Below are 26,109 nucleotides of genomic sequence, written 5' to 3'. Positions count from 1 at the left end.
CATCTCCTCATCACCTTTGCCACCACAAGCACTAAACCATATCATGCAGCACATCGTCCAGACACCTCTTGAACATTGCCAGGGACGGCGACTCTACCACCTCCCTGGGCAGCCATTCCAGTGCCTGACCACTCTCTGAGAGAAATAGTTCTTCCTTGTGTTCCTAAACCTCCTCTGATACAACTTGCGGCCATTGCCCCGTGTCCTGCTCGTTGCCTGGGAGAAGAGGCCAAATCCCTCTCCCAGCCTCCTTCAGGAAGTTGTAGAGTGCAATGAGTTAGGGTGGATTTGTCACCATATGTGTGCCTGGTGATTATGAGTCTGTGTCTGACTGACACCAGTGAACTTGGTCCTGACCTCAAGTTTGTCTCATCTGCACTGAGTTGTCTTCCAGCCTGGGCCCTTTTCTGCCACCATGGGCCTGACCTGCTTACCTTGCCTGGCAGTATGGGCTGGGACTCTGCCCTGCAAGGCCCCCACTTTGCCGGTATTGCACTTGCTCCCTTGTCCATTGCAAGCAACTTGCCCTTACTGCTCCAGAATGTGCAATGGAAAGCTGCACCATTCTTGTGTGAATATTTTGGTCTTGCTCTTTCAGGACAGATGTGTTGTTTCGGGCTGTGCACTGCACATTTTGCAATAAATGATAGGGTTATGTCTACAGGTTAGACATTACTGGAACAGTGGAGAACTGAATTCCACAATGGCCTTAAGCTTTCTTTAGGTCAGAGAATATGTTATATTTTCAAAAGAGGCTATGCTGAATGGCCCACATTCATTCCAGAGTAGCAGGTCTGCCAGCCCGCCAGGCTAGTGCTCTTGCAGCCTGAGGTGAGAGCTGAGCTTTAACATTAACTAGGGAAGAAAAGCCCAAGCCTGACTCAGCCACCCACATCCTGCTCCCTCCTTGTGGTGAGCACAGCCTGGTGACAGTGAAAGAACACCAGCCTGCCTGCTGCTCACAGCCTGCTGTCACAGTGATGGAGTCCAGCAACGTCCAGGGGAAAAAAGTTGCCATTGTTGGAGGGGGCCTGGTAGGAAATGCAGCTTGTCTACTGTTTGATTGCTGGGAAGTGAGGGAGTGATTGCTCAGCAAAGTTGAGCCTGAATGTGAAGGTCTCTGGAAAGGCAGCTCTACTGCAAGAAGGATTCTTTGGGCACTGCAGACATAGCCAGGTCTTGCTTCTTAGCTGTGGGCAAGGAAAAATGCAGCCCAATCGCTTGCCTGCACTGCCTTTCCCTTTGTACAATGCTTGCTTGTTTGTAGCTCATTAAATGATTTGGTCTGCAGATTAACAAAATAGTGCCTTCTCTTCTGAGTTCAATGCTCCTTTTAACTCTATTTTTCTTAAAATTATTCTTCTACCAGATGGCAGATGTTATAATCTGTTGTGCTCTCATTGTAAGAGGCAGCAGGTCTTGTTTGCACAGCTGGGACTTTGTACCAAGAGAAGGGGTCTTCTCTGAGGGCAAGCTTTGCTGCTGAGGTACTGCAGATACCTAAAGGTCCACAAAATACACCCCTTGTTCAGGCACTGCATGTGTGCCATGACAGAAAAGCAGTGCACTTCTGGATACTTCTCTTTTCTTTCCTGTGAATGAGTGGAAGTTTTTGAGGGGAAAAACACTCAAGCTGGATTCTGTCCTCTCAGGGCACTTTAGGCAAGACCAGCCACTGGATCTTTCATTGCTTTAGCTGTTTCTGGCTTTAATCAAATCACTACTGTTGAAATACCTTATGAGGACTGAGACTTAGTAAATGTTAACATAAGAGAAAATGCCTTCCTTTTTCCATGTTCATTTGGGAGAACTTTTCTTCCATTGCTGCCTGCAGGGCTGTCTGTCTTTAAATGACAACTCTTGAAACTCCCACCTAACATTTTGGCTGTTAACTTCTTACTCCCCTGGCTGCTGGAAAAAGAGGAAGACTAAGAGTGTGTGGTTCTGCTAATTTTGACAGCAGTTAATGATAGAAATTTAAAACAAAAGAAGGTACACATTTAAGTGAGAACTGGGGTATGTGCTGTCCTTCTTAAGGTAGCATCTTACTTCTACACAGGTGCAGCTTCCTCCTCCCTCCCCCACTTTTTCCTGAGGAATGCTGCAGCAGTCTGAATTTCACTGAGGAAGATAAATGCAGAATTGCTGAACCACTGAGGTTGGAAAAGACCTTCAAGACCATTTTCGGTCATCTCTGAGAGGTCTTGGAGGACGGGGGAGGTGCCTGAAGACTGGAGGATAGCCAATGTCTCTTCGGTCTTCAAAAAGGGCAAGAAGGAAGATCCAGGCAATTATAGGCCAGTCAGCCTCACCTCTGTCCCTGGAAAGGTGATGGAACAGCTTGTGCTGGATGTCATCTCCAGACAACTCGAAGAAAAGGAGGTTATCAGGAATAGTCAGCATAGGTTCACCAAGGGGAGGTCGTGCTTGACCAACCTGGTAGCCTTCTATGATGTTATCTCTGGCTGGGTGGATGGGGGGAGAGCAGTGGATGCCTACCTTGATTTCAGCAAGGCTTTTGATGCTGTCCCCCACCACATCCTTATAACAAAGCTGAGGAAGTGTGGGATAGATGAGTGGACAGTGAGGTGGGTTGAGAACTGGCTGACTGGCAGAGCACAGAGGGTCGTCTTTGGCTGTGCAGAGTCTGGCTGGAGGCCTGTAACCAGCGGTGTTCCTCAGGGGTCGGTGCTGGGTCTGGTCTTGTTCAACATCTTCATCAATGACCTTGATGAGGGGGTGGTGGCCACCCTCAGCAAGTTTGCTGATGATACGAAGTTGGGAGGATTGGCTGACATGCCTGAAGGCCGTGCTGCCATTCAGCGAGAGCTGGACAGGCTGGAGAGCTGGGCAGCAAGAAACCGGATGAGGTTTAACAAAAGCACGTGTAGAGTCTTGCATCTGGAGAGGAATAATTGCATGCAGCAGTACAGGCTGGGGGATGAGCTGCTGGAGAGGAGCTCTGCAGAGAGGGACCTGGGTGTCCTGGTGGATGACAGGTTGCCATGAGCCAGCAGTGTGCCCTTGTGGCCAAGAGGGCCAATGGCAATCTGGGGTGCATTAAAAAGAGCGTGGCCAGCAGGTCGAGGGAGGTGATCCTCCCCCTCTATTCTGCCCTGGTGAGGCCTCATCTGGAGCACTGCGTCCAGTTCTGGGCTCCCCAGTACAAAACAGACAGGGATCTCTTGGAAAGAGTCCAGCGGAGGGCCACAAAGATGGTGAGGGGCCTGGAGCATATTTCCTATGAGGAAAGGCTGAGTGAACTGGGTCTGTTCAGCCTTGAGAAAAGACAACTGAGAGGGGACCTGATCCAGGTCTATAAGTATCTAAGGTGTGGGGGGCAGAATGGCGAGGCCGGACTCTTTTCAGTAGTGAGTGGAGACAGAAAAGGGGAAACCGACATAAGCTGCAGCATAGGAAGTTCCGCACAAATGTGCCTAAGAACTTCTTTAGATGAAGTGACGGAGCACTGGAACAGGCTGCCCAGGGAGTTGGTGGAGTCTCCTTCTCTGGAGATGTTCAAGACCTGCCTGGATGCCTACCTGTGCAACCTGCTGTAGGGAACCTGCTTTTGCAGGGGGGTTGGACTCGATGAGCTCTGGAGGTCCCTTCCAACCCCTTCAATTCTGTGATTTTGTGATTCTGTAATCAAGTTCAGCTGCCATCCCTACCTATTGAGTCCCATCACTAAACCATGTTCCCTAGAGCCACATCTATAGTCTGGGAGAAGCAAGGGGCGTGCCTGTAGCAGCTTCTGCTGCTCTGGTTGAAGGGGTTAGCTCTGCTCAGTTACTGATGAGTGTAAACAAGTCCTGTACCTGGTATTTCTATATAATGAGATGTGGTGAGTAACTTCTGTGGTGATGATTTTGGAGGCTCTGCAAAGTTTCTCTCTCCAGGAAGAAGTCCTCCGAAGCTCTTGGTCAAAGGATCACCCTGCTGTTCTCTCAGCTGTGATTTTCTAATGGGAAGGAGAAGCATTTTGGTAGTGCTCTAAAACTTCATGTGTCATTTCCATCTTGTCTTTTAGGTGGGTGCATTAAATGCATGTTTCTTTGCTAAACGAGGTTTCCATGTTGATGTTTATGAAGCCAGAGAAGGTAAGAGCAGCATGAACATTACAGCTTGATTAATAATTTGTGTCCTTTTGCTAGTAACAGTTCTTGAAGAAGCAAAAGAGGAGCTGCATGACCTCACTGAAACTGCAGAGTGCAGAATCTGAAGATGTCCCATTCAGAATGCTCTTTTCATTCCTGCACTCTTTAGCTCCTGTGGTTTTGGGGGAAAAAGCTTATTTGAAATGCATTGCCTTGTGTGGAAAGAACTCACTCCTGAGCTACTAAAATTATGCCCTTTTTTATGTCCTTGTCTTGAAGATTGAAAGACTGATTCAAATTGTCATCTTTCAAAACTTAGTTTCTGCATTAAAAATAATGGCTCGGTGGCATTGAGCCAAGACTTCTCGGGAAAAAAATGCTGTTAATCCTGCAGCATTGCTGTTTGGGCTTAAAGCATTGACCTGATCACAGCTAGCATGGATTGTGCTGAGGAAGGGTGGGAGGTGACCGTGGCAGTGTCTGCAGCCAGAAGGGTTGTCTTGTCAGTGGCTGTATTGAATCCCCGGTCAGCAAGAGGGTTGTCCTTGTTTGCAAGGATGGATGCTGAAGGTGGTCGAGGAGACACAGTTACGGGAGAAACACTGAACAGCACTTTTCCTGCTCTGAGATCCGGCTGTAGCAAAAGGACGACCTGGCAAACAGGATTTGGAGGTGCTGGAGGAATAATAAGCAGCAAGCTTCCAACTTCTGCAGCACTGTGTGGACATGATCCGAAACGTCCCACTCGTATGACCAGAACAAGTGTGCCTACAGCATAGCATGGTGCAGGCCTGTGCAACAAGCAGCTGCTTGCAGCTTCCTCTGGCAGAAGCATCAGCCAGCCTCAAGTGAAACTAGCAGGCTGCAGGTTCAGAACAAAAGAACAAATGGTTCTTCCAGCTCTTTGCCAGATGCTGTATGTGCCAGAAGTTTCATGGGTTCAGAAAGCCTGTGGTTAAACAAACTGAAGAAAGCTGCATTCAGCTGTTGCTACAGGGATAACCCTCACTGCTCTAGGAATACTGGAAGCAGCACTACACCTCTATCCTCTTCTGCTGCTACTGAAACACGAAGTAATTCCCATTGCCAGAGAGCACTATGGGTGTTCCTACCTGCCTTCGAGGCGGGTGAACCTTACCCGTCTGCTCGGTCTTGGGGCCTGTGCATATTGCTGAGCATTGCATTGCATGTGTCTTGGGACTGGGACAAGGCCCTGCAACACATGCTGGCTGGGTGGCCAGGGGAATCTGAGCAAAATCTAGGTGGATGTCACAGAAAGCAGCATCCCATATGCGGCAGGAACATCTCAGAACCAAGTTTCTCAGCAGAATACTGCCAAGCTTGTTTCAGCTGGGGGATGTTGGATGGCAGAGACTCGCCACTTCCACCTACCGATTCTTGGCCAGTTCAGCCCATGCTGGAGGCATCTGTGCAACTAACATCTCTCTCCTCACAGATATCCGGGTGTCCAGCTTTGCCCGTGGCAGAAGTATTAACTTGGCCCTGTCACACAGAGGACGCCAGGCCCTGCAGGCTGTGGGATTGGAAGAGCAGGTACGCTCACTGCTTCTGTAGAATCATAAAATCATAAAATCACAGAATGACTTGGGTTGGAAGGGACCCCAAGGGACTTCAGGTTCCACCCCTCCTGCCACAGGCAGGGTTGCCAGCTGCTAGATCAAGTACTAGACCAGATTGCCCAGGGTCCCATCCAACCTTGTTTCGAACACCTCCAGGGATGGAGCACCCACAGCCTCTCTGGGCAGCTTTCCTGCACCTCAGCTCTCTCTCAGTAACAAACTTCCCCCTGACATGTAATCCAAATCTCCCCTCCTTTAGTTTAAAGCCATTCCCCTGGTCCTATCACTACCTACCCGTGCATAAACTTGATTTCTCTCATGTTTCTAATCTCCCATGAAATACTGGAAGGCCACAGTCAGGTCTGCCCACGGCCTTTTCTTCTCCAGGCTGAACAAGCCCAGCTCCCTCAGCCTGACTTCCTAGGAGAGGGGCCTCCGCCCTTGGATCACCTTTGTGATCCTCCTGTGGACCCTCTCTGAAAGTTCCACATCTTTCTTGTGCTGGGGTCCCCAGATTTGGATGTGGTACTCCAGCTGGGGCCCCACAAGGACAGAATAGAGGGGGGACAATCACCTCCCTGCTGGCCATCCCTCTTCTGATGGAACCCAGAATACCATTGGCCTTCTGAGCTGCAAGCATGCACTGCTGGCTCACACTCAATTTTTCATCATAGAAATGAGATCTCTGTGCTTGAGATGCTGTTAACTTCAGCTGGTGATGGACAGCCTCTCTTCTGCTCCCCATGCCAGAGTGCCAGCTGCTCCAGGCATCCAGGTTCTGTGTGTAGCAGAAGGGCTACCCTTCGAAGGGAACTCCTCTAGTTTCTACCTCTCCTCCCTCCTGCAGGGTGAGGGTAAAGGGGGCAGAATTAGGCAGCCTCCCAGAAGAATGCCAGAAGGATGTGATGAAGGGGATGCTTTCCCCTCCAGCATGCCAACATAGTGTCATCAACTCATATCCCAGCACCCAAGTGTCATTTGATGCTATTCCTCCTTCATCCATTCTGCAGCACTTGCCTTCAGTAAAATGTCATGACTTGGTGGGGTCCATAGCCCTGCAAACTTCTCTCCACGTATGTGGCTGGCTGCACAAAGCCAGAGGCAGAGCACAGCAGAGATTGTCCCACCCTGCTCAGAGCACGGTGTTTGGAGGGTGCCATTTGGTGGGTTTTGTCTTGTACTTGGCAGCTCAGCTTCAGTGGGAAAACTAGATTTTCCTCCCTTCTATTCCAGATTGTATCCAAAGGCATCCCCATGCACGCACGGAGAATACACACACCACTGGGGAAGAAGTACTCTATCCCTTATGGCAAGAAGAACCAGGTACTGGTCTGCGCTGCTGTTTTTGTGGTTCTTCATATAGCACAAGAGATCTTTGAGCGTTTCGGTACTCTGTGATGGACAGGTGCATCTTCCAAGGTGGACACAGCAGCATACTAGGAAGAAATGAGGTTAACCTCATCTCAGGATTTCCCCTCTCCCTGCCCTATGAACAGAATTTACTTTATGCATCATCAAATCTGCCACACTTAGGCTGATGTGGCTGTCCATTCATCCAAATCATGCTGTAGAGATCTGTCATTTACTGGCAAACGGGGATCTTGGTTCTCCTTCCTCTCTACAAGCTGGTCTCGAATACAGTCATCACCTCAGTGCTGCTTTGCCAGTCTCATTTAGGTTTCCTCCTTTGGTTACGCACTCTGCACACGTGCTTTTCAATGACGCTGTGAGCAGGCAGGGAATTGCAAGCTGCCACTTGTTTTCACTGTAGCTGTTAATGGGATGTTCTGAGGAGGTGCTGCATTCCCCTTGCTGTGCAAAGTGGCCTTCAGAAATTCTTTCTGATCTCCATTTTTTTGTGTTTTTTTTTCAGTACATTCTCTCTGTGGACAGAGCAAACTTAAACAGAGAGCTGTTAACAGGTAAGCATGTTTGCAAACACTTAAATACCCTGTTTACTAAGAATGTGTGGTTTGACATATAAGTGGTAGGCTTCAACTGAGTGCCTCTGAGTCCCAGGCTCTCTCTGTCTGGGAGTTCTACACAAGCTGGCTCTCAGAAAGTGCACATGCAAACCAGCTGTGTTATTAAGAAGAAAGCAGCAGTAGCACAGTTAGTGAAATCCTATGCTTGTCCTGTCTATCTGAGTCTCCAGTGCACATAATCTCCCAGCATCCACAGAAGTGCAAACAGTAGTTGAGAAATGAACAGAAACAAGGCAGATCTGTTCCAGGTCACAGAGGTGAAGGTCTTTTGTTTGTTCTGTTGTTAGTTACCCACTCTGCAGAGGAGTGATATGGGCAGAAACAACAAATCCTGCATTCTTCCTGCTGTCCTTTCTGTTTAAAAAAACGTACGAAGTCCATCTCCATGGCCATGTTCTTATTGCATACCTGTGCTGGCTAGTGTTGCTGTAGCTGTGGCTGGTGCTTCCCTTTCTCCTCCTGTCTGCAGCAAAAGTATTTTCAGATATTGACCCTGAGGCTTCTCTGTGGGTGCAGATAACCCCAAGTTAACCAGACTTAACTAAACATTGTCTTACTGTGCTCTTACTTGCCTGCCACTGCTCAGCACAACAGTTTGATGTGGTGATGGCAAAAGTCCCAGTAATTCAGGGATTCTTTGTCAGCACAAGCCTCTACTTGTAGTTTGTCTTTTCACAGCTGCTGAGAAGTACTCCAACACTAAACTGTACTTCGGACACAAGCTAATAGAGTGCAATGCAGAGTTGGGGACATTAATCATTAAAAGGTAACCTCTGTACAAGCCTGGTATGAAGTGCTGTGTTTTGTTATTTCTGCTTAATAATTCATAAAACCTCAAACAATTGAGCAATCTCAATTCAAAACTGGAGTGTTATTGTGGGGTAGACAAAACTTGACATGACCTTTGCAAAGCAGAGGTGTCAAAGCGGGATTCATGGGGAGGCTGAAAAAGCTGAAATAACTCACTAAGCCCAGCAGGCTGCCAATAGGTGAGCCACATGCCCACTGACCTGTGCAGGAAGTAAACATGCCAGCCTTTGAAGTGCTGGCTTTCAGGATCAGATTGCTCACTAGAAAGAGCAGGCATGGACCTTGGTTTGCAATTGTGTTGAGTTCTGGCCATGCTACTCCATCTACTTGGAGATGGAGGCTCTACACAAGAGCATCGTAACACCAATTGTTCCTTCTGAGTGTCTTGTATAGATCTGTCAGAATTATGCATTTGGCAGTCTGCAGAATAATTACTTGGATGCTGAGCTTTCAGTGAAAGCCATTCTCTCCATATCCTAGAAAATTCATAAGAGTGCCAGTGGCCAAGGCATTTTGGCAGCAAATTGCAAAAGGCAGGTCCTGGGATGCCAAACTGGCCTGGGATTTATGGCAGGGCTGTTCCAAGGCACTTTCCCATTCCAGGTCTGGCCAGCCACCCCTGGAAGTCACCTACGATCTCATTGTGGGATGCGATGGAGCCTTCTCGACAGTCAGAAAGCAGTTCATGAGGCAAACACGCTTCAACTACAGCCATGAGTACATCCCTCATGGCTACATGGAGCTGACCATACCTCCCAAGGATGGAGACGTAAGTGGGCCTGACCTGGGTCTGCTCAAGGAGTCATGTCCTTGAGTGTGATGCCCTGTCACCTCTTACAATATCTCTGAGGAACTTGCTTCTCATCCCATTCTCCCAAGGGATGAAAACTTTTCTAGGAGAGACTGTTTTTGGAGTTTCTCTTTCAGTAGTGGGGCCAGGCTGTGAAATCCCAAGAGGCTGCTCTGGAGTAGTGGTGTTCATTTTAGCTCTGAGAGGTCCTGGAGGTTATGGGAACACGTCTATGTGGACAACAGCAATCACAAACCAGCAGATTTTTCCCATCTGCCCTGCTCTTGCCCTTGCTCTGTTTCTCAGTGTAGTACTTGGGGCCCTGAAGTCTTCTGATAAGTGGGACAGCAATTGACCTGCCAATGTGGAGGGAACTTGAGATCCAAGATGATTTTCTTTCTCTTTCAGTTCGCCATGGAACCAAACTACCTCCATATCTGGCCAAGAAACACCTTCATGATGATTGCGCTGCCCAATATGGTGATATTCCACAGTCATGGTTCCTTGGGGCTGGGAGGGAGCTTGTGGAGATGAGCTGGCTGTGATGGCAACTTCGTAGTTGGGCTTCAAGAGGAGCCCAGAGAGACCTGCAGCCTGAGCAAGGAGTTCCCACAGCCTAGGGGCACATGGTAGCAATCCTAGCTAGCCCTGAGCAAGTGACCAGGCTACTTCTCTCTCACCTCACCCACCCAAGACCCCAGGAAACTTGGGGCTGGAAGTACAAACCAGACACAGGAGTACCAAGGTCTGTTTGCCATCCTTTCCTGCTCTGTGCTACAACATCCCATGGGACGTGGGGTGGCTGGATGCTAGAGCACACTGCACACAGTGTCACTGCAATGGCCAGATGGCCAGCAGGCTGGGCATTAAGATGCTGATCCACATGTAAAGTGCTTTTCTTGACTTCTGGACTTCTTTCTAAACTTTCTCCCTGGCTAACAGGACAAGTCTTTCACCTGCACTCTCTTCATGCCCTTTGAGGAATTTGAGAAGCTAATGACTGGTGAGCAAGTACTGGATTTTTTCCAGACCTACTTCCCGGACTCCATCCCCCTCATCGGAGAGTGAGTGTCCCCACTGCCCCTTCTTGCTCCTCATTATGGTGACACCATGCTGAGGAACATGCTGGTTCCCCACAAGGTCTTCCTGTGACCCACACTCTCCTTAGGCTGGCAAGCTAGCTGCCTGTGTACACTGCTAGGGGGCTCTTTATGGCCTGTAGAAGAGGAGAACCAAAGAGACCAGGATTTGCATTGCTTCTTCAGTGAGGTAACAGACTTGGCAGCAAAATACAACCCATCCTGCAGTGGTCTGTGAATAAGTTGCACTCCAGTACTATTCTGTATCTTGGAGGCACAACCCAGGTCCTGTCACTGTGGGGAGCAAAACATAGATCACCTCCCACTGCCTTTATATTGCTGTTGAGGATTTTTGTTGAGGTCAGGAGATGGATTAGGGGGTCGTAAGGCATGATTTTGGTCTTAGGGCAGGGTGAGGAAAGTGGATCTACTAGAGCTGAGGTGCGAATTGTGCTCTGTCCCAGCAATGTTCCATTCCTAGAGGTGTTCAAGGCCAGGCTTGGTGGAGCCATGGACAACCTGATCTGCTGCCTGATTTAGTGGTTGGCAACCCTGCCCATGGTGAAGGGTGAACACTATCAATAGGGCACCGAGCAAAGCTAATCTCAACATGCTGTGCTACATTTGTAGGAAGAGAAGCTATCTGTGTTCACTCCATGTACCTATGGCATGCTTGCTTGAAGTATAGTGGGAAGTTAATGAAAAAGGTATTTGCTCTTTCATGTTTTTCCAGCACAAATATCCTAGTAAACAGGAGCAGTTTTGCATCCTGTAGCAAACAATGCCTACGGCCCCGGCTTCCTAAGCTTGGATGTGGTATGGTTTGCTCTCCCTGTCTCTTGTGGTCCCATCAAGTGAAGTATCTCTTCTTTTGCCCGAAGGCGAGAGCTGAAGCATGACTACTTTTTGCTGCCAGCCCAGGCCATGGTATCTGTGAAGTGCTCCTCCTATCACCTCTCTTCCCGCTGTTTGCTGATGGGAGATGCCGCTCATGCTGTTGTGCCTTTCTACGGACAGGGCATGAACGCAGTAAGTTCACAGCTTGCCCTGCGTCATTCAGTCCCCACTTCTTGGGGATGAGCAGCCCAGTTGGAGCCCCATGCTGTTGGAAATGCCACTTCCTAGTGTTGCCCTGCAAGATCCCTGCAGCGGGGCCTGGAGGCTCTGAAGATGCGCTCCATGGAATATGGAATGCCAGGGCTGCTAACAGCTACATTAGCTCAGCATCCCTGAGGGCGTTTCTTGTGAATGTGTGACTGCTGCTGCTTATTTAACCTCCAGTATTCCTCCCAGGGCTTCGAGGATTGCCTGGTCTTTGATGAATTAATGGACCAGTTCCACAATGACCTGGGTGAGTGGCATGGCCCAGCCCTCAGAAGCAGAAGGCCCTGCTGGGGAGCTGCCTGACAACGGCTGCTTTCTTTCTCCAGTTGCCTGCCTCCCTGAATTCTCCAGACTGAGGGTGCCCGATGACCATGCCATCTCAGATTTAGCCATGTACAACTATGTAGAGGTGAGTGACTGGCAGATGAGGGACTGTCTGTGCAGCAGCATCCTTTCTCCTTCTGGCAGGTGATAATCTCTGTGTTGCAGATGCGAGAGCACGTCAATTCGACATGGTTCATTTTCCGGAAACACATCAACAACCTCCTCCACACCCTCATGCCTTCTACCATCATCCCACTGTACACAATGGTAAGGCTAGAGCTTTGTTCCTCATGGTTCTAGCCTACCATGAGCTGCTCCCCTACCTGCTCATGCAATCTTGACAGGTGACATTCAGCAGAATTCGCTACCACGAGGCACTTCAGCGCTGGAAATGGCAGGAAAAGGTAAGCTGAGAGCCCTGCATCCTTCACAACAGCACTGCTTTGTGCTGCAAGCTCCTGACAATGCTGACAATATCTTTGCACTCGCAGATAATTAATCGAGGGCTCTTCATCGTGGGGGCAGCAGGGCTGGGTGGCACCTACCTGCTCATAAAGAGACTGACACGGGGCTGGTACTTCTTCATACCAAACTTGTGGGGCTGGTGCCATTACATCAGGAATATTGGAAATTTTCCTTTCAGCACCCAAGTGGCACCCAAGTGATAACAGAAGGTTCTGGGGGCAATAAAAGCGAAGGCTGTTGGCTCAGTTTGGTGACTTTTTTCTTTGTTGGGATGTGGTCCCTTCTGTCCCCTGCCCCCCAGGGGAGAGAAATTTACTGGGGCACAGGGGGTTCCATATGCATCTCTGCCTAATTTAAACTGCTTTGTGCCTTGAGTGATGCTGCATGTCATGGGCTGGGCACGGGGTTTGTGTGCAGTAATGGGAAGAATGTGCAGCCTCTAGCCAGAAAGACAGTTGGGATCACTTGGGGCTTCTCAGTCCACCATGGGACTTTGCCAGTATGGCTAACTTCTGCTTGTATCAGAATCCAGCGCCTCCCTACTTTTATCCTCCTCATATGCCTTTGGAACTTTTCTAGTTTCTCCTCTTCAATTTCTCCTTATGAAGCAGCTTAGTAACATGTATCTGTTGAAGAAACATATCCTTGACTCAATGTTGATATTTCTGCATAAATAAATCAAAAGATATCACAAACTTTGAAAAAATACATTTCTTTTCCTACAATTTCTGTTTGAAAATTGTATGTGAAACTTATATCCCCTCCCCCACTGTTTGTTGTTGTTTTTGCTTTTCCACCAAGGCACATTTATTTTAACTCCCTTGCTGCCTGAGTGCTGTGCAAGTAAGCACCTGCACCCTGGCTTCCTTACCTCTGGTGCCCCTCACAAGGAGAGGTCCCCAGGCCACTTGTGTGTCAGCTTGTAGGTGTGGGCATATGCTGGCTCATGTGCATGTGCTGGGTAGTGTGCTCCAAGCGTGTGCTCTGCTTACACATGCTGTAGGTCGGGTGAACTTGGGAATGTGAGCTATTTGTGATTTTAAAACAGTATTGGGATGGTTTTTAGTTGAAAATCAATTTGCTTCCTTTCCCCAAGTGAAGGAAAATAGAATTTATTAATTCTTGATGACAGCTTTAAGAGAAGATGTTCTGGGCCACTGCCTGAAGTTTAGGGGAATTTCACAGCTGCCTGAGAAATACTGCTGCAGGCAGGTCTCCACAGACACTGCCACCAAGCCTTTGGGCTAAAGCAAGACAGGGGGCCTTGAAAGATCCTCTCACATATTTCCTCACCCATTTCCTTCTTTTGTGCATGTCCTAGCACTTGCTTCTGTCTAACTCAATTACTGGTCATGCTTCTTTTTGAAACAATTTGGATCTCTATGCTTGCATCCTTCGTTCAGTTTCCCTAATCAACCTGCAAAGCATGTACAAATTTGTGTTTGTATTGCACAGCTTACACCAGAAATAATACCTGTAGCCACTGATGGGGGAGATTCTCTCACCGTGTCCAAGTTAAGAACAGTCTCTGTCTGGGTCCTTGGCAACAAGCACTGCCTAAGAGACCCTGAGCCCTGGTGTCATTGGGCAGCCAGATGCGAGGTGCATGAGAGCTGCACTAGGTCAGAGTCCTCGAATCAAAAACAGCTGCAGGCTGGGAGAACACTGTGGGAAGTATCAGAGGTGCTTCTGCTCTTCCTCTGCCCCAGGCCCTCAGTCATTGGTGGAGAATGGCTAAGTGGCTCAAACTAATCTATCATCAGACACTGTACAGCCACTCTTGTTTAACGTTTCATGTATGGCTGCCAAAGCACAGCCATTGGTAAGAACTGCTTTGTATCATTTTGTGAGCTCTTTCTGGCTTGCAAGGGAGCACCTATCAAGATGCAGCTGGCAAAGTAGAAGACAGTGTGTTTCTTTGGCCAGAATTTCTACAAGCACTGTATCTTGTGGTAGATGCTGGCAGCCACCACAGGAATTTGCTGTAGTTTCTCCAGTGAGTGTTTCAGCTGCTGCCCTAGTGCCTGAGTAGGACAGATGTATTTACTATATATATTAATTTTTATTAACTTTAAACATATTCATAAAGCTAACGGAGATTGGACGTAAAATTATCTGCAAATTATTCCCAAACTTGAAGCAAGTACACAACCGTACATGTATTTCAAAAGAATGAACCCATAATACAAAAGGAACAAGTAGCTGCGCAGAATTTGAAAAAGCACTGAGCTGGAGATTTTATGTGTGATGCCAGGTCTTTTGCATTGCTGATCCTCAGCAAGTCTGATGGACTCGCAGAGTAGGAAAGAGATCTGGTCCTAGTGGTGGCAGAAGAAGCTGTGGTTGAGCTCAAAGCTGCAAGCACTGTTTCACACATTCAACACCTCTGATGTTGATGTTCCACAATTCAATCTGCTGCTCCTTTGCTTCTTTGCCATGCAGTGGGTTGCGTGGTGGAGGTAAGCAAAGCTCACAGAAGCCCAGGTAGAAATGTGGAGGAGCCCGAGATAGGTCTAAGAGGGAAGTAACACTGGGGAGCAGCTGATGATTTAAAAACCAGATTCTCTGTTTGTTTTCTGGCTGTCCATCATTTCTGGGTACAGCAACAAGAGCAGACTGCCCATCTGGAGACCTTCCCTGTCCATTTCAGCAATGAGTAGTTTAGGAACAAGCTGCAAGTGTAACTGCAGAGCAGTGCAGCAGGGCATGGAGCAGCCTAGGAGTGGAGCCTGCTGGAGCAGAAGGGAAATAGCAGTTTTGAACTCATTGGGAAAACTTTTTGCACTAAGTCTCTTAAGATGGGACTTGGCATCTGAAGGTCCTGCCACAAAGCAGAGCTAGCACCAGGAGCTAGGACAGATGGAAACTGATATGAAGCTGGGTTGAGTGCCTGTTGGTAAGATCTGCTCTGCAGCTCTGTCCATGACACTGATGTTCCCTCCTCCCACAGTGCAACCAGACAGCTATGTGAGAGAGGACAGGTACTGTGCAGCCCCTCAGCCAGCACCTGGATACTGGTAGCCTCTTGGAAGAAGGGTTAAAAACAACACAATAAAGAAGAGGTGGGAGCCTGAAATTTCCCTGTTTGGCATTTCATTTAGTGGTGGGTCCTAGTGCTCCCAGGCATCACTATAGTTCATTGCCCATCAAATCTGGGGTTCATGACGGTGGTGGTGGCACTCTTGAACAGGGGATTATCAGCCTGGAGAGAGAAAGGTGAAAGTCTCATGAGATTGTAGCAGACTTTTGGCAGTGTATAACCCATCCTTCCATGACTTTGAATGACATGGACAGCATTAGCTGCTCCAGGATTGGGCAGTGGGAAGGTCTGGGTCCACCACGCTCTGGGCACTGCCAGTTGCAGTAGCCCCTACAGAAGATATCTCCACACCCATCCTCCCAGCAGCCCCCCTGCATGCAGTCATCCTGATGCTCTCTTACTTCGTTCCACTTGGCCTTGGATTTCTCCTTCTCGAACCTGCGGTATTCTCGGCGGTCGAAGATCTCCACCAAGAGCCGCCAAATCAGCAGGAGCAGGAGGCCAATGAGAGCCACGCCAGCAATGGTGCTGCCTACAATCAGCGGGACGCTGGGAGGCTCTGGGCACTCTGTGGATCAAAAACAGATCCTGTATGTCTGCAGCCCCCAGGAGAGCTGTTGGGGCAGGGGCAGGATGAGTGGGATTCATAGAATCATGGAATCATAGAATCATAGAATGGCTTGGGTTGGAAGGGACGTCAAAGATCACCAAGCTCCAACCCCCCCCCCACATAGGCAGGGCAACAAAACTCCACATTTAATACTAGACCAGTCTAGTACCTTTCTTAGGGTCAACGGTGACGGTGTACATCTCCTCCCCATCATCCTGGGCCATAAAGAAGGAGATCCAGCAGTTCTCAGAGTCCTTCTCTTTGCACTGCCAGCTCCCTGCCCGTGGCTGGTCAGCCAGCTGGATGTTGGTGCAGGCCACAGAGCAGTTCTTTTTCAGTGGCCCACTATTGAAGGACTTGCACTCCACGCAGGAACTGCAACACAGGCAGCTGCAAATTGTCTCTGCAGCGACAGCAGCTCCCATGTCCACCCCACCACTCAGCTCCCCATCACTCACATGTGCTTGCCGCAGGGTGAAGGGCAGCCAGGGCACTCCTCGCAGAAGGGGGGCTGGTAGCCCCCCCGGCACTGGCAGCGGTTGCAGTGGCAGGAGCCACGCAGGCTGCACTCATTCTGCCGGCTGTTCCTACAGCCATCAGTCGACTTCTTGCATTGGCAGGCACTGCCTTCATACTTGGGTGTGCACTTGCACTCACCGCAGTCGCAGCGTCCACGCTCTGTGATGGGAAATGTTTCCAGTCATGGCCCTGTGGGGCACAGGGCTGCCCTCAGAGGGAGCTGTGAGGAGGATGGGGTTGAGGGAGGATGAAAAACAGGAGCTGGTCCCTCTGCCAGCTCTGACTGCCTCTGCTTGGAAGGAGCCCCGCACTGGGGCTAGGGCTGCCGTTCCAGGAGGGGTTCTGTGGGGGCAACATGGAAATGCGCTCATGCAGCTCAGACAGTGGGACTATCCCCCTGTGTCTGAGCACCCGGTTGCTCACCCTCACCACCGCACAGCGAGCCGTTGTGGAACTCGCAGTTCATGTTGTCGCAGTCGCAGAAGGTGCCATAGATCTCCTTGCCGGGCACATCACTGGTGTGGCAGGCACACTGCCCACACACGCAGTCCCCCAGCCCCGAGCAGATGACTGAGCTGTTGTCCTTTCGGCAGCTGCCCTCCAGCTCTTTGCTGGTCCTGCCTTTGGTGTCACACTCACAGTTCTTTCCCGTGTAGCCCAAATTGCAACTGCCATGAGGGGAGAGGAATGAGACTGGGTCAGCAGCCATGGCGCACACACAGGGCCAGGCTCAAACCTCGACTGAAACAGAAGAGATCTGGGATAGCATTGTTGGAAACAAACGTGTCACCAGGAGCCTGCACCACTGCGTGATGGAGCAAACTCTGGGAGGCCCTTTGGTGAGAGACATCAGCAGTGCTGCTCTCCATGTTTGTAATACTTACAACACCAAACGACTGCCTGAAAATTATTATGATATTTATAATTTCCAAACCCTTGCCAGGAGATCTGAGTGTTTCCTGAGAAAACAGGCTTTTCCTCTCCCATTTGCTGAGAGACCTTGAAGCAATAATTACGTTTAAAGATGTACATGAACCGCAGAAGTGAGATTTTTAGAGATTTCCACAGAAAGCTTGGTGTTTGGGCAGACAGATGGTTGAGTGGGTGGAGAGTTGGCTGAATAAAGGGTAGGCAGATGGATGGCTGAGTGGATGCACGTGTGACCTTAGGAAAGGAGCAGAGGATCTACCAATTGAAGACAGACCTCAGTGTATTCCCTGCTGCCATGAACCTAAACTGCTGCTCCAAAAAGGAAAGTGGATGCAAATGATCAAAGCAAGGCCATGACTGATGGCTCTGCAGGCCCTGGGGTGCTGGGAAGCACCAAGCACAGCAGCAAGCAGTGGACTTGGCTTAGCCTGGCAGCTCTCTCACAGCATCTCCTCAACTCTGGCATTATTTGAAATAGTATTTGTGGAGAACAGCACTCACCTGCAGATCCCACAGACAACTTTGCCATTTCCACCACAGGCTGTTGGATCAGGCTGCTCTCTGCAGTCACAGTCACAGATGATGTTCAGGTGCACAGTGAGCGTGTCTGTGAAGCCCAGTGGCCGGATGGTGAAGGACTGGCTTTTGATGCACTCACTTGCTGTGACCTTCACTTTGAAGGTGATCTAGTAGGTGCAGAGTGAGAAGAGGGAAGGGCTAGAGACCATCAGGTAGCTTCAGTAGCAATATAATACTGGCCCCAGGCTGAGTGGACACATAACGGAGGATCATCCTCAGCATTCTGGACATTTCGGGCATTAAATTCACATGAACAAAAAGTCTGGGACAAGAGTTCCTGCTGCTAGACAGAAAAGGCGGGAGGAACCTTGCAAGCTGCTCAGCATTCCTGATTTAGGGAAACATACCTCATCATTGATCTTAACATTGTCACATTGCCCTCTTGCTTCATTCTTGGCTCCTGTGTTGTTATTGCAGATGGAGTCATATTTGACATCCAGGTCATCTGGCAGGGTGGAGTGGTCCAGGATGATCCGTGAGGAGAGGTTCTGTGAGGGAATGATGGGCAGTTATCCAGAAGAGGGACTGAAGCATGGAAATGTGGAATTGCTTCCCCCAGCCCAGGGCAGAAGGGTAGGGTGAGCCCCAGGACATGGTCACAGCTGACTGTGGTAGGGCAGGAAATGTGGCATCAGAGAAGTGGCAACCTCTTGCTGGTTGTGGGCAGAGTACCATCCTCAAAGTCCCAATCTCACCTGCTCTCAGATGATGATGACACATGACATGAACTTTTCTCCACCAAATAGGCAAAATTAGTTCTCACCCAGCACTTACATTGTAAGCCACCTGAATGAGTTCAATGATGTTACTGGAGTCCTCATTCAGCTCCCCTACTGCTGACTTTGGGATCATTTCACTGAGTTTCTGCCAATGGAGAACAAAGGAATTAGATGTCCCCACCATGTGATAGCAGTGGCACCACATGGTGGTGATACAGCAGGACATAGCAGGACATGCATGTGTCACCTCAGGAGGCACTTGGACCAGTCAAAGTCTACTTACTTTGTAAACATCCACCATCTTGCTCGTGACAGCAAAAATGGGCTGAATATTGTTTTCAGCAAGTTTCTGGACCAGCTGGCCAACAGAAGGGTAGTCCTGTGTGAGAAGAGCAGGCTGATAGAGTTGCTGTAAGGAAGACCTTCCAGAACACCCCAAACAAGTCAATACCTGATACAGAGGAGTTTTCACTCCTCAGAGACACCTGAGGCAGCAGCATCTCTGCTTGCATCCATCACAACCCCCCACCCTGGATTGTCTCCTGGGCTCTCATGGGGGCTGTAAGCAATTACTGTGGAGTTGCCCTATGGGCTTAGGGTACAGAGCCACTGAGCAAACCTTGGAACAATGCCAGAGTACTTACAAACTCATTGCTTTTTTTGTACATGTTGTCCTCCAAGTGGCACTGGCCATCGTTGGGGGTCAAAATGCCCCCGAGTCTGCCATCACCAGCAAAGTGGAAGCCATCATCAGTTGCATACACCAACAATCGGGTCACATTGCGCCAACCAATCAAGTCCTGTAATGATATGGACAGCACTGAGACCTGTCCACAAATGGGGCTGGGGTGATGCTGCCTGGGCACGGCGCAGTCACTGATGGATATCACATCAGCCTCAACAAGGGCCAGAGAGCATGGAGGAATGTTCCTGAAGTCTCAAGTGAGGAAGCTCAAGGGTAAGATGCTCTCTTGTATTCAGGCAAATCAGGACTTCTAAATGGATTACAGGCTTGAAGCTACATGATGGGCACCCACGACCTGCTCCAGGAGGGACAGAGCCAGCTCCTGAGTGGAGGAGCCATGAGCAGAGGCAGCAGCCATCATCATGCCTGCAGATGCAGGGAATGGGGGACACATGAAGCCACCCTGTTGGGTACTCACTCCACACACTGCTGCCTGCATCATGGCATCCAGCCCGCCTTCTGGGGCATCCAGGTTCCCTGAGATGAACTGCTTGCCCACTTCACTCTCGAACTTCTCAGCATTATCAGTTAGTGAGAGGATGTGCTTGAAGGCGAAGGGAGGCTGGCAATTACTGTCCTTGTTGGGGCAAGGGTTCTTCAGCTTCTCAGGGTGTGTGTTGACAAAAGGCAGTACCGTCTTGTCCACAAAGGAACCAAAACCTAGGATGCCCAGGACCATGGTGTTAGGGAAGGAAGAGGCAGGGGTTGACAGGTGTCCTGATGGCACCAGGCATGGACAGCCTCCTGGCTCCTGCATGGGGAGCCAAGTACTTGTCTACATCCCTTGCTCCAGCACACTGCTTCATACTGCCTGCATCCTGCATTTTGTTTTGTCCACTGGCCTCACTGCTCTTCCCACTGAACAGCTGGCCCTGTGCTGGAGGCAGGCTCACCTATGCGGCGAGAGGGTGTGGTACTCTCTAGGGCTCTAAGCAGTTGTCCTCCCAGCTTCTTCACATTCTCCAGGTCATCCAGCATGGAATAGGAGAGGTCCATGAGGTAGTAGATATCAATGGGGTACCCTGTGGCACGGCGAAACTTCACATCAAATTCAGCAGGCTCCCCTGTGGGATAGGGACACCAGGTTCAGCCACTGTGCTGTGGATCATTCCTGCCCCATTGCCCACCCCACACTGGGATCTTTCTTTGGGAGAAAATTGGAAGGAAACATGCCACTGCACCCCAGCACAGCTACAGGCTCCATCCTTATCCCCCTGAAGTGTCTCCCACCCTCACATCTTCACTAGCTTTCCTTCAAGATTTTTCAGCTCCTATGAGGTCCCTTGCGTCCCCTGCAAGGTCATCTCTTGCCAACAGCCTATTCAGTTCGAAGAAAGGGTAAAAATCACATGCAACAAACGTTGGCCAGCTTCAGCTGCTATCCAGCTGAGTGTGGGGATGGGCAGAAGGTTATTAGCAACAACACAGGAATCGTACTTATCCTCAGCTTCAGATGGACCTCCTGGGGAGTCAGCTGTATCTTATTGCTGAACGTACTGTCCTGCATCCTTTTGATTTCATTGACAGGAAACTCAATCTCATTTTCTGGGCATCCCCTCTGCTGCAGCTGCTCTACGGTGTCGCAGCGGTTGGAGTCTGGCTCACCAGTTTTGGTGAAATTCTGTTGCAGCATCAAACAGAAAAATCAGAAGGGCAGGAGGTAAGTGAACCCAATGGCCCAACTCCCAAACCAGCTCTGCTGGGATCCTGGGATATCAGTGGAGTAAGGAAGGCTGAAGTTCTCCTGGTCTCACCCAGCAGGGAGGACACAAAGCCCTGCCGGGACTGTCTACCCACTGGCAGGATGGCTGTCCCACTGCCCTTTTGCTGGTAGCATGTGAGGCTACCAGGACCTACCAGCTTCTTGCACCAGGCGCAGCCAGGGCCAGACTGGATGCAGTTCTTGCATGTCCCCACCTTGATCTTGGGACACTCTGCGGCAAAGGCTGGAATGTGGAGAGGACGGGTTTGAAATGGGGGAACAGGACCAGTCTGCACCTGAGACAGTGCTCAGGCTCCCAGCAACAGACACCCACCCTGCATGGCTCTCAGTGCCACATGTAGTGCAGTGTTGGGTATTTTCCCACTCCAGCACTGTCTCAGTGACCACATGAGGAGTTGGGGAAAGGCAGGGATGAAGGGTAGGTGGGGCTCACCTGTTGTCAGCAGCAGCAGAAGCACCCAGGTCACTGCTGGCAGCCAGAGGCAGCAGTCACGAGGCATTTTCTGCAAGAGGAAAGGCATCCCTGTGACTTCAGCCTCAGGGAAGGGAGCCTCCAAATCCCACAGAAAGTGCCTGCAGAGATGGTGGCACTGAGTGGATGTCTCCATCCTACAGCAGGGCAGGTCCTGAGAGCATGACCCCAATTGACAGCTCACATGCTCTTAGAAAAATATATTGTTATCCAGCTAAACATTGCTTTTGGGCTAAACATGAAAGTCAGCAGAGCAACAGCTGGCACTGCATCAGTACACCTTCAGTTGAACTGCTACGTAGACTGATGTGATATTTATCCAGATTCTTCTGCATCTATTTTTGTGTGTGTATGTAATACAGAAAGGCATGCTCTTGGAGCAAAACCCAACATATCTGGCCTTACAACATGGGTGTATCTGGGGATGTGAGAAAAGAGGAAATTGTTAAAAGAGGAAAAAAGAGGGGAAAAAAGTGTGGAGGAACAGTGAATATTTCTGTTTTCAGCAATAATAGATACAACATCAAAAGGATGTGTCATTGGTTTTGAAATGGCTCTTTTGCCACCCTGAGCAATCAGACAGCTCCTCCCTGGTTCCTGCCAGTGCTGCGGAGCACCATCAGCCTCTCCTGAGAACCTGCCAGACTGAGCAGCTCAGGGCAGGAAGGAAGCAGCAAGGGAAATGCAGAGAAAGCACCAAACCCAGAGCAGTAAATATAGCTGCTCAGAGCTGCTCCTGGCACAAGGATGTGTCTGCAGGTTGTCTGCTGCTGTGAGGCAGCAGACAAGTCAAAGGGTGACAATGATTAGAAAGATCAGATGCTAAGGAAGATAAGATGGGTGTCATTTTGTGACAACTGCGCAGTGGGGTTTGATGCCTGGTTGTTCTGTGAACTTGGAGGTGTGACAGGGCTGCAGCAGCAGAGTGCAGGCTGTCAGGATGTGAAGATCTGCAGCCTTAAGAGGTGACCACCTCAGAGCTGAGCTCCCCAGCAGTGCTCTAGAGGCAGCCACCTCTCTGCACAGACAGGCAGAGGTGACTCTGTGCTCTGCTGTGTCATTTTGTGATGGGGCTGCAGCTCCATCTTTGCCTGTGACCATGCCCACTGCACCTCTGTGGGCACTCCACAGGTGACTGGGCCCTGGGGGCAGGTGCAGAAGGAAAACCCTCAGTGTTCACACAAGCTAGCTCTGGCTGGGTTTCATACTGAGTTAATGGGTTTCATTTTTTTTACCTCTTGCCTGTCTCTAGTGGGACTCCCAGTTCCAGCGCTCTCATTCTTACAGAAGTCCATAACTGCATGTGGACATGTGCCCTTTGCACTCATTTAGGCTAGAAGGGAGCCATATAAGCCACAAGATTAGCCATGGACTGAGGCCCTGTGAGCTTGTGCTTCGCTTGCTGGAGATAGTTGGTTCATACATACACAAAAGGGAGTAAGTTTCCAATTACAAAAGGATTAAAAATACCTCCCAGACCCCAGAAACACACTCAATATAAGCCCTGCTTTGTTTGATAATGAGTTCTGTACTATAGGGTTTATTTAGTGGGCTGGATTTTGGTGCCCTTATAATGCTAAAAGTCATTTCTTTCCCCACAGCAGGGGTGTAAAACACACCCTGATGCTAGGGGACTGCAGCAGCAGAAAGCTCACCACTTCTTTTTCTTCTGCTGCAGAAGGAAATTATTCACAGCTATGTGGGTGGATGAGCATGTATGTGATGTAGGGTGACTTTCAAAGGAAACAAATAGGGCTTCTGCTTTTGTCTGCCTCCTCAAAGTACTAAGAGAAAGGGAAAACAGGTTTTCTGTCTGACTTGGTAGTAGCAGAGCCCAGGCAGAGACCCTGCAGTTTTCTCCATTTGCTCTTGCCATCCATTTGGCTCAGTGTCAGACTTACACTGCTAGGGGTGCACTGCCCCCAGCTGTGCTGTGCCAGGGACAGGTTTGCCTCTCACAGCAAGCAGAGGGATGCACAAAGCCCACCATCCTGTCTGCAAGCTGGGATTTATAAATAGGGCTGAAGGGGAAGTGTCAAAGCTGTTTCATTGCTATAAATAAGATGAGAGTTCAACAGCAGAAATGGGTCTTGCAGTCTATTAGCCACAACTCTCCTTTGCTGCTTTGCTAATTATCTACTTGCAAAATGGGAGGACATTTTCCTGTGCCCAGTATCCCTGGAGGACTCTTGGCATGCTTGCATCATCTGCCTGTAACAGAGAGGCTGCCATCCACAGGGTGTAAATGAGCACCATAGGGCACAGCAAGGCAGGGAGGTGCGTATCACTTGGCTTGTGGCTGTTCCTTCTTTCACTTAGTTTGGTGTTATGGGTAATTCCCATCAAGGTAGACATTCATCAAGAGAGCTAGGACTGACTGAGACACTGAGGCACTTCCTCCATGCAAAATATGTATGTGCAATATATATATATGTATGTTTATATATAGGTATGTATGGGTATAGATACACACACATCAATAACAGTAGCTTTGCAGGGTCTGCCTGCATCATCTCTATCTTTAAACATCTATCTATCTATATAAAAATATATATTTATAGAAAGGTAGATACAGGTATACAAAAACAGCCTTGCAGGGTCTGTCCCAGTCACTGAACGCAGCCTCCTTCTGTCACTGGTGCAAACATCCTGTTGCATCTGCTCTAGGCTAAGCAGAAACCATTTAGGACAGAGAAGCTCTTCCTTGTTTCTTTCGTGCTTTGTATGAAGACTCATGGCTAGCATCGCCCATTTGACAGTAGCATAGTGAAGTGGTATGCCTCCTGCCTGCAGCACCAAACTGCAAAAGTGGGAGATTTCCAGCTTCTCGTGCTTCGTTCAAGAAAGTAGGTCCTGCACTGTGGTCACTAGCACACTGAGTTTAGTTACAATTCACTATAAAACCACCAAGCAAAGCAGGATGTGACAATAATGGTAACGAAATGTAACATAACTTTCCCACACTTTTCTGCAGAGGAACTAGCACCTATGTCAGCCACAGGGCTCGACATCTCTGTTCGTGCATTTGCTTTTCATCTCCCTGTGAGACAAGGAGCCAGACCTTTAAAACTCATCGAAAATGAATGTCTGTCTGCTTGAGAATGATTCAAAAGCAAACAGCAGTTCTCTGGCTTCTCCATCACATGTGGGTTTTACTTCACAGGACCTACGCTTTCCCACTGCTGTGTTAGCAAGCAAACTTTTTTTTTGCCTTAGAGGCTTAACAAAGGACTTGCTTTCTGCAGGGAAAGTTTGCATGCATCCTTTGCTGTATTCCTTGCTTCCACTATGCATCTTCTGAAGTTTTTTGCAGAGTGTAATGCACACAGAGAGAAATGAAGGGGAAGAACAGAGTCTTGCTCCACTGCCCTAGCTCTTCTTCCAGCCCTTCCCCACTCCACAGAGGTAAAGGCATCCTCATCTAGCATGCCACAATGGGACAGATTGCTTGCACCAATCAACCCCTTATCACAACAAAGCTGAGGCTGTTTCTGGCCACAAGGTCTGACATGCTCAGATAATATCCTTGTGCCCACGTGCTGGAGGTGACACAGCATTAGGCAGAAATTGCTGCAACCCTCAGCTGCCATTTTGGAGGATGCAACAGGAGCACTCTGGGCCCCTGCTGCTTCCCAAGCCCACAGGTGGATGAGGAAGAATTTGGGGCCTGAAACCCTCCTCTAATAACTGACTGCACTTCCTGGCTCACTCCTTCCTCTGAAAGCAGAAATGCACAGATAAGGCAAGTCTGCTTTTGGGAAGGCCACATGCCAGGCTGCAGCATGCCAAAGGACTCACCTTGCACAAACCTGGATCAAGAATCACAAAACAAATTCATGGAATCCCCATGGCTATGAAAGTCCTTAATTGCCCATCCACCTTCCAGAAAGGATGTGCACAAAAGTGAAAGAGTACTCACCTCACATCAAGCCTTTACTTTGGCTCCTCTTCTGGAACTGCAGTGAGGCTGGAAGCCCTCTGGCAGCGCTGCCTAGCTGGGAGCAGCCGCTGAGAATCAGGAGCTCTGGTGCAAGTTCTTCCTCCTTCTGTCTCGTGCTGGCTGAGCAGAAAGGAGGAAGCCAGAGCAGTGGTTTGTGGGCGGGCGCCTTCCCCTAAACCCAGACAGCCCTATGCACCAAAGCCAAAGCTGAACCCTATCTGCCTGGGTACTTGCCCAAAATACCTTCTTCTGCCCACTTTGGCCTCCAGCAGCACTGCCAGGCAGGCAGATGAGGCCAGCTCTGGGGAATCTGGAAAACTGGTGCCTTGGGGAGATGCTAGTACCCTCAGCTCTGGAGGCAGGGAAGCCAACTCTCCCCTCTGGCCCCAGTCTGGCTGTGGTGCTTTTGTTTCATAGGCAGGCTGTTGCAATGGGCAGGTCCTTCACACTCAACAGAGGATGACAGCGCTGCTCTTGACATGACACAGCTTGGGGGCATGCGGTTTTTTGAGCCTTCAGATTTTGCCATGCAGGCTGTGGTTTCCCCTCCTAGCACACCCCAAGTAGAGAGGAACTGGCTCCAGACAACTCCCTCTTA

At 49.5% G+C, this 26,109-nt stretch overlaps 2 protein-coding genes across 3 annotated transcripts; one reads left to right on the top strand and one right to left on the bottom strand.

Annotated features, from left to right (window-relative positions):
- The first annotated feature begins 877 nt into the window (after window positions 1-877).
- KMO (kynurenine 3-monooxygenase) lies at window positions 878-12,479 on the top strand. Its single transcript, XM_042822183.1, has 15 exons — window positions 878-1,034; window positions 4,031-4,100; window positions 5,554-5,651; window positions 6,911-7,000; window positions 7,551-7,599; window positions 8,341-8,428; window positions 9,076-9,241; window positions 9,671-9,742; window positions 10,205-10,326; window positions 11,223-11,370; window positions 11,635-11,692; window positions 11,772-11,854; window positions 11,935-12,036; window positions 12,114-12,173; window positions 12,261-12,479. The coding sequence occupies exons 1-15, from the start codon at window positions 981-983 to the stop codon at window positions 12,432-12,434; spliced, it is 1,434 nt and encodes a 477-aa protein (XP_042678117.1). The 5' UTR covers window positions 878-980; the 3' UTR covers window positions 12,435-12,479.
- Window positions 12,480-14,276: 1,797 nt separating this feature from the next.
- On the bottom strand, window positions 14,277-25,631 carry ITGB2 (integrin subunit beta 2). 2 transcript variants are annotated; one of them, XM_042822181.1, is made up of 16 exons: window positions 25,491-25,631; window positions 21,533-21,672; window positions 21,234-21,322; window positions 20,814-20,997; window positions 20,270-20,440; window positions 19,795-20,036; window positions 19,276-19,431; window positions 18,915-19,010; window positions 18,687-18,776; window positions 18,260-18,400; window positions 17,835-18,019; window positions 16,827-17,071; window positions 16,343-16,562; window positions 16,054-16,259; window positions 15,676-15,842; window positions 14,277-15,436 (listed from the first exon to the last, which is right to left on the bottom strand). In XM_042822181.1, exons 2-16 carry the CDS (start codon window positions 21,618-21,620, stop codon window positions 15,371-15,373), a joined length of 2,346 nt encoding a protein of 781 aa, XP_042678115.1. In that variant the 5' UTR covers window positions 21,621-21,672; window positions 25,491-25,631; the 3' UTR covers window positions 14,277-15,370. The 2 variants fall into 2 exon arrangements, with proteins under 2 accessions (XP_042678115.1, XP_042678116.1); XM_042822182.1 differs by having other exon boundaries at window positions 21,533-21,602.
- Between the last annotated feature and the right edge of the window lie 478 nt (window positions 25,632-26,109).

This window comes from Centrocercus urophasianus, unplaced genomic scaffold, assembly GCF_019232065.1.
Source record: "Centrocercus urophasianus isolate 14NV4802_14NV808 unplaced genomic scaffold, USGS_Curo_1.0 seq_20, whole genome shotgun sequence".
Classification (NCBI taxonomy): domain Eukaryota; kingdom Metazoa; phylum Chordata; class Aves; order Galliformes; family Phasianidae; genus Centrocercus; species Centrocercus urophasianus.
This window is presented reverse-complemented; position numbering and strand designations above follow the sequence as displayed.